This window comes from Castor canadensis, chromosome 12 (genome assembly GCF_047511655.1).
Source record: "Castor canadensis chromosome 12, mCasCan1.hap1v2, whole genome shotgun sequence".
Classification (NCBI taxonomy): domain Eukaryota; kingdom Metazoa; phylum Chordata; class Mammalia; order Rodentia; family Castoridae; genus Castor; species Castor canadensis.
Window position 1 is genome coordinate 82,687,110 of NC_133397.1, and position 12,071 is coordinate 82,699,180.

The following is a 12,071-nucleotide window of genomic DNA, read 5'->3' on the forward strand; positions in this document are numbered from 1 at the left end:
CATGGCTCAAGTGATACAGGCAAGTGCAAGGCCCTGAATTCAAAACTCCAGTACTGCAAGAGAAAGAGAGAGAGAGAGAGAGAGAGAGAGAGAGAGAGAGAGAGAGCTCACAATGGAAAATTTCTACTCCCGAAGGGTGGTTTCTCTGGGTAATGTTAGTGTCAAGATATTCAGGGTACTTCAAATTACATTCTTTGCAGCTTTAAATTATGAAAAATTTTAGGATGTAAACCTTGAAATGTCCAAGAGACTACATCTATCTTTGGAAATCTTTGGATTACACAAATCTTTGGAAAGAACACAAACAGGAAATATAAAGACCCCTGAGGCAGCATATGCAAGTGTTCTTGGATAGATTCAGATGTCCTCTCCACTGAAATAAATATTTTCTTAAGTCCCCATGTAAACTAGAAGCAGTTTTTATCTCTCACTTGAGAGGAAATGATCAAAATATGAAAAGATGTGGCCTCTACCTGAAATTTTAGTTTCTTAGCACTTTAAATTGTCAAGAGAATTTAATTAAGCAATCCAGTGTAGGATCTCCCTCCAGTCTGAGGGAGGTACTTCTCATCTTGGAAAATTAAAATACCACAAAGTATCTGTCACATTCTCAGCATAATGTTTTTAAGGAAAGGAGAGGTCACCACAGACTCACAGGACAGAGATGCATAGGTCTGTTTTTCCCTCTAGGGGCCCTGTGTCGTTAGGAGAGCTCGGATATCAGTAAGAGCCTTTTGAGTGGAAAATAACAGAAACTTACCAGCATGATTTTTTTGTGTACACATCAAACCCCTCAGGAGAAGTACTGATGTAAAAGACATCTGATTTGCAGTTTTTTTTCTTACCACTTCTCCCAGACACAATTCTCTGCCATGTAGTAACTCCATGGCCCCAGCCCTGACACAGCAGAAGCCAGGCAGCATGCAATGTGGAACAGCCTTTCAGGGCTTAAGCCTGCTGCATCTCCTGTGGCCATTTTTCCCCTTCATTTTTCAAATATTTAATCACTCCATTAGTGACAAGCTATGAATTTTAAACTAACAGATGGAAAATTCCCTACAGAAGTAGACAAGCAGAAAAAAAAAAAAAAGAAAACTTTTCAGCTAAGAGGGAAATGGTATATTTTCAAATATTTTGTCTGTTTTAGTTAATGATACATGATGCTTTTGTTTGCCAGAGATATAGAAATTTATAGATTCAACTAAATAGTGTATCTACTTCTGTGTGTGTGTGTGTGTGTGTGTGTGTGTGTGTGTGTGTGTTTTAAATATCTCTTAAATTTTAGAACAGTTGAGATTCACAAAAAAAACTGTGGAGATGGTTCAAGGAATCTCTACAAACCCACCTCCACTTTCCTTAGTTATTAACATATTACATTAGTGTGGAACATTTGTTAGGATTGTTGTACCAATTCTAGTACATTATTATTAGCTAAAGCTCAGGTTTTCTTAGTTTTTGTCTCCTGGCCTTTTTCTGCCCCAGAACTCCATCCTGGATACCACACTCCACATAGTCATCTGTGTCTCCTTTTGGGGGTGGGCAGTACTAGGGTTTGAACTCATGTTTGCTAGGCAGTACACTCTACCACATAACCCACTCCACTAGCCCTTTTTTGTGTTGAGTGTTTTTGAGATAGAGTCTTGGGAACTATTTGCCCCTGCTGGCCTTGAACCGAGATCCTCCTGATCTCTGCCTCCTGAGTAGCTAGGATTACAGGCATGAGACACCAGCACCCAGCTTCTTTGGCTCTTTAGGTTCCTCTTGGTTGTGACAATTTTTCAAACTTTCCTTCTTTTTATTGATCTTGATAATTTTGAGGATTACTGGACAGGTGTTTTGTACAGTGTCCCACAACTTGGACCTATCTGATACTTTCCTTATGATTAGACTGGGGTTTTTGTTTTGTTTCAAGTGGAAGACCATAGAGAAGAAATATCAGCACGTGCTGGTAGCTCATGCCTATAATCCTAACCACCAAGAGGAAGAGATCAGGAGGATCATGTTTGAAGCCAGCCCAGGCAAATAATTTGAGAGACCCTATCTCCAAAAATCCCATCACAAAGAAGGGCTGGTGAAGTAGCTCAAGGTATAGGCCCTGAGTCCAAACCAGTTCCACCAAAAAAACAAAAAAAACCACGAGAAGAATTGTCATTCTCACTGTAGTATACCTAAGGTGCATTCTGTCACATGACCGTCAGCGTGAACATGAATGTTGGTCACATGACTGAGGCAGTGTTTGTCAGTTTCTCCATTTGGAAGTTTTCCTTCTTCTCCCCTTTCCCTACTGTATTCTTTGGAAGGACATCACTGTGCACAGCCCACACTTAAGGGATGGGGAGTTTTGCTCCACTTCCTGGAGGAAGGTGTTTCCACATAGACTATTGAAGTTCTTCATGGGAGGTTTGTCTAGTCTCCCCTATTTCGATAATCATTGATTCTTATCTGTATAGACCCTTAGATGTTTATTTGGATTATAATTCAGTGCTACTTTACTTTCTTACTCAAGTCATTTCAGCTTTGGCCATTGGGAACTTTTTAGAGGCTCCTGGGTCTCTTTGACATGCCCCACAGTGTTGCGTGTTGTGTTTGTGTTTGTGTTATACTCCACACCATGTTCAACTCATGTCTTTCCTGCCTTGAATGAGAGCCAGCCATTTCTCCAAGGAGCCCTGGTTCTTTTTATTGAAGAATGGTTTTAGAAAGCAAGATCTGGGTAACCAACCTTTCTATTTAAAATTAATGATTCTATTTCTTTTTATTTCTAAGATAGCTCCAAACCTCTGAAATAATAAAAAAATTTTTCCTCATTTAATACTAGCGTTTCTCATCAGTCTTGTTTATATCATTCCTTGTGAATCAATCAACTTTTATTATTAAAAAAGGATCCATCCCAACAAATCATCTGAAAATTTAAAAGCCTGTGGCTCTTGCCCCATCCTTCTGGAATCATCTTTCTGGCATTCTGAGATGACCATAGCATAGTGACATAGTGTGTTTTGGGAATCTAAGTAACAGGGAGTTGAATGAGTCTCAGAACCACTTTTCTTGGTGTTGGGACCAGTGGGTCCCATTTCTCCTTGGAGTAATTTAAAGGTCTAAATGATACTGCTTTATTACCTAATGTCTCAGCATTCAAGATCTGAATGAATGAAAACAGCTGCCTTCTGGGCCCAAGGCTGTCTTACTCTTAGTACCTAATGTTTCATTCCAGTTTTTTCTTTCTTTCTTTTTTCTTTTTTTTTTTTGGTACCTTGTATACCTTTTAAATTAATTTTACACTTTTGGCTTGAAGCCATAAACCAAGAAATAAAAGTAAGCTAAAACCACAGGTTCTGGTAAGGAGCAGCCTGTTTCTCTGCTGCAGGTCTCACAGGTGTCCTTCCACTACAGGTCTGACAGAGATGGCGGTCTTCAGCTGTGAGGCCCACAATGACAAAGGGCTCACTGTGTCCAAGGGCGTGCAGATCAACATCAAAGGTAAGCAGCAAGGCTGGTCCCTCAAGTGTGTCCTGGGGCTAATGGAACTCACAAGGCAAGCACTTGCAGCCAACTTGCCTGGTTTTGAGTCCTAGCTTTCCCATTGAATTTCTTTGTGACCTTGGACAAGTCCCTTCACCTCTTGAGTTTCACAGCTCCCCTCTGAGAAATGGGGATAAGTATAAACCCTCACTATTGTTGAGGCTTAATGATTTAATTTGAGTAAAGCACTAAAAAACAGAGCCCAACATACAAGTCTTTGATAAATATCAGCTAGATTAGTTCTGCATAGTCCAAGAAGAAAATAAGCTAAAATGTTTGCCTTTGATCATATTTGCTCCCATTTTTACCTTTTCTGCTTCCACCTTATACTAGTCCTCAATAACCCTTGAAGAGCCCTGAGGATGGGGTTACTTGGAGCTTTGCTCTAGGGGATGTGCTTTGTCCTTCCTGGGTCTCCTAGGCCTGACCCAAGTCTCTGCCAGCTGTTGACTTAGAGGGAGGGAGCAAGGAGTAGAGGGCAGGTCAGATTCCTTCTTCTGGGATCTGGGGAGAAACTCCTATCACCTTTCTCTTCTTCTTCTTCTTCTTTCTCTTGCTTCCTCTGAGCTTGGATTCCACTAGGGCTGAGCTTACTTGGTAGTGAATTATAGTAACTGAGTCAAAGGCATGTGTGGCCTCAGGCTACTGAAGACATTCCAATACATGTGCCTTGTCCTCCTCCTCCTCCTCCTCTTCCTCCTCCTGTGTAATCAAAGGTAATTAAACCCAAAACTTGACAGAAAAAGAAAGCTACAAGAAAATACTGTCTTCTTATCTCTTTTCATATCATTTTCCTTGCTGCCATACAAATTTAAGCACGTTTTATGTTTTACTATTTGATCTTAATTTAGATATCAAGAAATAAATATTGCCTTTTCTCTTCATCTTATCCTTGGGGAAGCAAACAATGCAAGGGAGAAGCAGAACATGGTTAATATGAGTTAAAGACTGAATACAATCAAAGGGAACGCAAAACTATAAAAGTTTTAAGCAGAAAATGTACTGATTTTAGTTTCAGCAAATCAACTGGATGAAGACTATGAAAGTGTATTTTCTAAAAGTTCATTGGAATTTTTTTTAAATGAGCAAACCAAAAGTGAATACTGGAGGAAGTGTATAACTTCCTTCCTTTTTTTTTTTTTTTTTTAACAAATACCCTTATTACAATTTTCTAAAGACATGTTGGGAATTTCAGAAATTCATGAGTGGGCGTAGATTTGTAAAACCTTTCCCTAGAGTATAAACCTCTTAAAATTTAAAAATGTATAAAATGAAAACATTTAATATTCTGCCTCACATAGGATCTCAGTTAAGATTTTTAAAAAAACCAGTAAATCCTGTTTCTAAAATTTGTGGTTTTGACTTCCACCTATTTTAAAGTTTATCAGAGCAACCAGGACTCCCTTCCTCTAAACTGTTATTACTGTGATGTGTGTGTAGTGAGATTTTGATCTGGGAAAGGCAGATTCTTTAGGGTGGTTCCACAAATAATCTGCTGAGGGAAGTGAGTCAAACAATATACTGATTGTTCCCCACTCACCAAGCAATGTCTGCTAGTAAATCTGAAACTCTTGAATGTGGGACCAGTGCACATTTAATGTGGCCCCAGCCCCTCTCCCTGCCCCATACCTGTTGTTCCCTCTGTTTTCACCTTCACTACCACACGTAGCCCAGTCACATACCATATTACCTCATTTATTTTTCACCACAGTCCCACAGAGCACTGTTACTATTGTCCCCACTTATAGAAGAGGGAACTGTGTTTAGAGCAGACATAACTCGGCTCAGGGGCCTGGGCTGGTTACATTGTAGATCAAATATTCACACTAGTCAGCTTGGTGTCCCTCACAATAGGCCACCAATTGTCCTAGTGAAGGAAACAAACTCTGCAGTCAGGAGGACCTGAGTTTAAGCCTCTGTTCTGTTGTTTATAACCTCTCTGACCTTTGATGAGTTTTTAACTTCTGTTCAGTTTTCTCATCTATAAATAGGGATTGTAAGACTACCTCTTGGATAAGGCTTTCTAGTAATGATTAAATGAAGGCCCATGGTAAGCACACAAAATGCCAACCATTGGTTCATATTATAATTATTATGAACAATTAAATTTAGTTCAGAGAGATAAGACTCCCCAAACTTCAGAGCCTTCTTGTATCCTAAGTGAAGTAGCTGTCCTTGTCCCACACATGACTGAGGTCATTGCGTACTCATTATTGTACACACACCCCTCCTCCAGCAGATGGAATTGGCTGTTGATTTAACTGAGTCTCATTGTTTTCTGAGCTTGAAAAGTTTCTCCCCTGCACATTCCAGTGACATCCTCTCTCCTGGACACAGGGCACTCATATCTGCCCAACTGAGTGGCAGCACACGTGAAAATCAAGACTATTCACTTGGTAAAGGACACCGTATATTCCACATGTTTTTCTAGTTAAAATGTGTGCTCACTTCATCAGAGAGCAGGAACGTAAGTCTGTGTTTCTCTTCTCAGCCCAGGCAGAACAATCTCATGACTAGAAGATTCTCATAGGCTAGTACCATTACCCTCAAGCCTAGCATGAAAATATGTGAGCCCTTTTGCTAACCTCAAAAGGGTAATGAAAGCTATGACTATGTCTACAGGGTATGAAAACAGGTGTGGTACTAATACAATTGCTAGTAGCCATGGCCTCCTGTGGTTTATAATTGAGTTTGTGCCTGTGTGTCTTTGTGTTTATGTAGCAATTCCCTCCCCACCAACTGAAGTCCGCATCTGCAACAGTACAGCACACAGTATTCTGATCTCCTGGATCCCAGGTTTTGATGGATACACGCCACTCAGGAATTGCAGCATTCAGGTAAACCTCCAGGGTGAAGAGGGAAGTAGTGAAATGGTACTCTGTGAAACTACCAGAGCTGTCTTCCTCCAAAGGACAGTCCTAAGGGCATTTCTCCTCTTCTGTGCAGAACCCCTTGCCTTCCCCTGCTCAAGGTCCACCATCATGCACTGCTTTGTGGTGCTCTGTCCATGATGCTGCTTCTTTCCCATTGCATGGTCCAGGACCCAGCTGGAAGAGAAACATGCTTCCAGAGGAGCATATCATGAGACCAAGGAGAGTCAATTGTTACTTCAAAAACCCATCCCTGAACCCATCCCTGACCAAGAGTTCAGGAAGCCAGACACTCCCCAGCGTGGCTCCTCCTTGGCTGGTACCCCAACAGCCCCACACAAGATACACGTCATCTGTGCTTTTAAATGTGACACATTACCCAGGGTCTCCCCAGGAAACCTGGGGGTTATAAGCCTTGTAGAGTCTTCAGCCATTTTTAACCACTAGCTAATATTGGTATGAAACAGAAGTGAAAGAAATATAGGTTACTCAGTATCCTAAGATGATCCTTGTCATGATGTAAACTTTGCTCTTGAGTCTTCCTTTCATAAAAATTAAAAATGGCGGCAATAACGCTAGTGTTTATTGAGTGTCCACAGTGGCCCAGGGATGTTATCTACGTCTTACTTAAAACATACCAGCCTTGCAGGCTCAGAGTGCTAGCTCAGCCTATGAGTGACAAGACTGGACTTCAAGCCCTGGGAGATCCGATGCCAGTAGCAGAGCCTTGTGCTCCACAATCAGGACAGACATGTCGTGAGGTCAATCACCCAGGGATTATCTGCTGACAATATGAGTATGTTCTGCCTTGTACTCATCATACAGTAGGGAGAGGAATTATTCTTAGTTTCCTAAATGTCTGGTCTTAATCATTAAAAACATGTTAACCCAACACAGGCTACTAATGCCAACAAGGCTTAGAGAAGTGACTTCCAAAGAATTTTGCATTGACAAGATGTTTTTAATACCAACTGAAATTAGTTTGTCAGTTCTGGTGCCTCCTACTCCTGTCTAACAGCTGTTCCTTCCCTGAGGAATAAAACCATGCATTATCCCTAAAAATAGCCTCTACCCTCACCCTACCACCCCCAGCCGTACTGAATTCTTGCCCGACTTTATGTGAAAACCTCCTGAGTACTGGTAAGTATTAGGAATTCTTTTTATGTCTACAATTCCTCACCAGGGATACACCCTCCTTTTTGAAAACACTTTAAAAAAATGTTGGCGGTATTAGAGTTTGAACTCAGGGCCTTGAGCTTGAGAGGCAAGTGCTGTAGCACTTGGGCCTTGTCCCTATGCCTTTTCATTCCAGTTATTTTTCATATCGAGTCTTGTGACTCTTCTTGTCCTGACTGACCTAGGCCCATGATCCTCCTACCTGTGCCTCCCACTGTAGCTGGGATTACAGGTGTGAACCACCACAGCCAGCTTTAAACACTTTTTAAAAAAAATACATTTCATCTCCTTTAACATTTGCTATTTAAAGTACATGATTAAGTGGTTTTTATTATATTCACAGAGTTGTACAGCCATCATATCTAATTGTGTCTGTATTCATAAGAGATATTGATGTGTAGTTTCCTTGTGATGGCTTTCTCTGGTTTGGGTAGCAGTGTACTACTGGCTTTAGATAGATATTGAGTTGGAAAGTATTCCTTCTTTTTCTGTTTCTTGGGGGCAACTGTGAAAGGTGGATGTTAATTCTTCTTTAAATATTTAATAGAATTCATCAGCAAAGCCCTCTGGTCCTGGTCCTTCAAACCCTCATTCCTGATTTTAAAAATTTGTGTCTTCTCTCTTTATTTTTCTTGATCATTCTAGGTAAAGATTTGCCAGTTTTATTGATCTTGTGAATTTTTTCTATTTTATTTATTTCTGCTTTTGTCTTTCTTTTCTTCTGTTTGCTTTGGCCAAGTTTGGTCTTCATGTCTTACTTTCCTATGGGAGAGGTTAGGTTATTATTTAAAATTTTTCCTTTTTTTTTTTTTTTAACACAGACATTTACTCTATACATTTCCCTCTAAGCACTGCTTTTGTTATATCCCATAAGGTTTTGTTTTGCTGTGTTTTCATTCATTTCAAGGTTCTTGTTTTGTGGGGAATGGTTTGGCCTTTTTCCTTGTGAGTTCTTCTTATGTCCTCCTGATGATATAAGAATGTGTTGTTTAACTTCCACAGTTATAAATTTTTTAAACTTTCTTCCTTTGTTGATTTCTAATGTTGTTCCACTATGTTTGGAGAATGTACTTAGGTGATTTCAGTCATTTTTAATTTATTAAGGCTTTTTATATCATATCTTACATGCTAGCTGGGGACTATCTCTCATGCACTAAGAAGAAGGTCTATTTGGTCCATCAGGTGGAGTGTTCTATATATGTCAGTTAGCTCTACTTGCTTTACAGTATTGCTCTGTCTTCTGTTCCCTTGTTGATCTGCCTAGTGATTCTAACTATAATTGGAAATGGAGAATTGAGGGGTCAGCTCTTATTTTTGAATTCTCTCTTTAGTTCTCCCTTTAGCTCTATCAGGTTGTTTTATTGTTGCTGTTTTTGTTTTTAAGAAAGGATCTTGCATTGTAGCCCATGCTGGCTTCAAACTCGTTATCCTCCTGCCTCTACTTCCTAAGTGCTAGGATTACAGGTATGTACTACCATGCCTGGCTTCTTTTGGGTTTTGCTTCATGTTCTTTCAGGGCTCTGTTGAAACAATCAGGGCCCGGCAGTAGACATTTTATATGTACATAACTGGAGCACAAAGTAGCCCTTTTTAAAAATGCCACAAAGTCACTGAGCTGTTGAGGAGTCTAAGAAAGCATGAGATACCTTCTCTCCAGAAGGTGGTTAACTTCAGGGAGACTGAGAAAAAATGCCACTGCCACCATTGTCATCACCACCACCTGCTGCTACCACTTACTACCTGCCACCACCACTTGCTGCTAGCTCATCCATTCTCCTTCCCAGCTCTGGTAGGACTGCTAGAGTAGTAAAGAATTCAGAGCCGGGCACCCATGGCTCATGCCTGTAATCCTAGTTACTTGGGAAGATAGTGGTTTGCAGCCAGCCCGGGCAAATAGTTCCAGAGACCCTACCTCAAAAATATCCAACACAAACAAGGGTTGGTAAAGTGACTCAAGTGGTAGAGGACCTGCCTAGCAAGCATGAGGCCCCGAGTTCAAACCCCAGTACCACAAAAAAAGAGTTCAGGATACCCAGTTAAATTACACAAGTAATCTTGTGATTTACTTATGCTGAAATTCATATTTAACCGAGTATCTTTTATTTTCTCTGCAGTCCTGCCAGGGTTAGTTGGCATGGGCTCTAGAAGTTATACTTTTAATTCCATTGATTGAATTCCCATTCCTGAAGGAACCAAGTATGGTTTTTTTGTCCATTACAATTTTAAATTTGACTTGGTAGCAAATGAATGTTTTGGATGAGATTCAGACCCACGCACTAGCAGGACACACCCACTCGCTTCCTTTGGTCCTAACGTTGGTTCCTTTTTTCACCCATTTTTGGGCTACATACTTCATTTCTATTTTAAACTCTGTCACATATTTCTTGCCATTTTGTGCCCTCTTTTTCCCTAGTCCACAGAGAAGGACTATTATGGAAACCCAGTCTTCTTCCAGGATCGTTCATTCAGATTGTCACTGTGCCTGGAAAAGCTCCACATGTGACTCCGGAAATGGGAGGGGAGCAGACAGCCAAAGGTTTCCTCCACCTTAGTTTTAGCAGTTGGTCACCAGGAAGTAGGTGCATACTCTAACATGAAAGAACAAAAAGTAATTTCTGCCCATGGCCACCCCCAAGATAAGCACACAGTCCTTGTTTCTCCTCTGCTCAAGCCAACGGGTACCTTCCTGTCACCCACAGGGTCTGACTCAGAGGTGGAACTCGGCACTCACACCACCCTCATGGTAGCCTCCAGGGAATTTGGAATTCTAGAATGTTTATTTATGGCCTCTGGCCCTAAATTTCGGTCACATCCTGAAATAACAACATTGTATAACCACGCCCATCACTGCACACTCATTATTTAGGGGAATTCATTTTGTGGATTGAAGTTTTTTTTTTTCTCAAATTGTTTTTGGTTGCTTCTGTTTTACCCAAAAGTATTCTGTCTTTTCTGAATCTCTAAGTTCTATATATTGTAGAAATTTTCAAAAAGACACGTAGAGGGGAAAGACCGTCTGTCTCATAACCCCACTCTCAAATAGAAGGTGTGCTTAAGGATAAAAGGGCTAGGATCTAGCTGTGGATTCCCCTCTCTTGTTATTCATACAGGGATTTGGAGAGAATTGTAAAGAGATTTGTGGAGTTTACAGAGGGAAAGATGAGAAAATACACATTTAAAGTAGATTTGGGTGAGATACAAACAACCCTTTCTTCTATCTCCCTTTGCCCCCCAAAATGCCGTAAACTTTACACTATCTGCGTGTGCTTTGGGAGTGGAATTTCCATGGAGCAGAAGCAGTAGGAGTAAAGCACACACTGGTACAACTAGCCTCAAGGCAAGAGCAGGGGCCCTCAGCCTACAGAATGAAAAGAATACACACTTTTGCTGAGCCTGGTGGCCCATAATCCCAGTCTACTTGTTATCCCCCCCACTCAGGAAACTGAGGCAGGAGGACGACTGCAGCTTAGGCAATTTAACAAGACCCTGTCTTAAAATAGAAAATAAAATGGACTGGGATATAGTTCCATGATAGAGAATTTCCTTAGCGTGCACAGGGCCCTGGGTTCAATCCTCAGTACTGCCAAAACAAAGCATGCTACAAAGAACAAAGCCAAGAAATCCATCTTCTGAAACAAGATTTGGAAAATAATGGTCTTTAAAGGACCAAGTACTAAATATTTTAGGCTGTGCTAGCTGCAGACATTATCTCTTGTTTCTGTTGCATATGCTATGAAAAACTAAAAGAAAAACATAAAGAGTAGAGGTGAGTCTGAGAGAAGAGATGCTACTTTGTTTTCTAGTATATGATGAGCTATAATCATATAATTTTGCAAGGTAATTTGCCTGTTACCCATCACAGTGAAAATCCTTAGTCTAGCCATTGTCCTGAGGTCCTCAGTTGTTTCCCAGGTGGCATGAGTAACACACAGGAATGCCAATGGGAAAACTGTTGTGTCCTGAACGGAAGCAGGTCCTTCCCCTGGGCACAGGAAGGGCCACGTGCACCCAACGTTTGCGTGTCCTTGTCTGACATTCCCACCACCTTACTAATAATGCTGGTCCACATCTTTACTCTTCATTTAGGTCAAGGAAGTTGACCCACTGAGTAATGGCTCAGTCATGGTTTTTAACACCTCTGCTTCACCACATCTGTATCAAATCGAGCAGCTGCATGCCCTGGCTAATTACAGCATTGGCGTGTCCTGTGTGAATGAAATAGGCTGGTCTGCAGTGAGCCCTTGGATTCTGGCCAGCACAACTGAAGGAGGTAATTCCTGAGATTCATGATGAGGACTTCTCCTAATCGCATGTGATCAAACATACCTTTTCCAGGGGCCTGATTTTGTGTGTACACTTTGCTTGTTTGGACTTTGTCTCTGGACATGCATTTTATTGAGGCAGCCAATAAAACAGGGAAGAAGATACTTCCTTTTGTTCTTTCAAAGTGGTTTAGTGACAAAACTTATATAGACTATGTATAGGTAATGTTTTCTCTTGCATAGG

At 40.9% G+C, this 12,071-nt stretch overlaps 1 protein-coding gene across 1 annotated transcript in view; it reads left to right on the forward strand.

Annotated features, from left to right (window-relative positions):
• The window catches only part of Mertk (MER proto-oncogene, tyrosine kinase), a 109,457-nt gene that overhangs the window by 49,717 nt on the left and 47,669 nt on the right, over positions 1–12,071 (forward strand). The window contains exons 5-7 of the mRNA XM_074050258.1: positions 3,391–3,477; positions 6,241–6,356; positions 11,652–11,835. Of these exons, the coding sequence (XP_073906359.1) occupies positions 3,391–3,477; positions 6,241–6,356; positions 11,652–11,835 (387 nt within the window). The remainder of the gene's footprint in view (positions 1–3,390; positions 3,478–6,240; positions 6,357–11,651; positions 11,836–12,071) is intronic.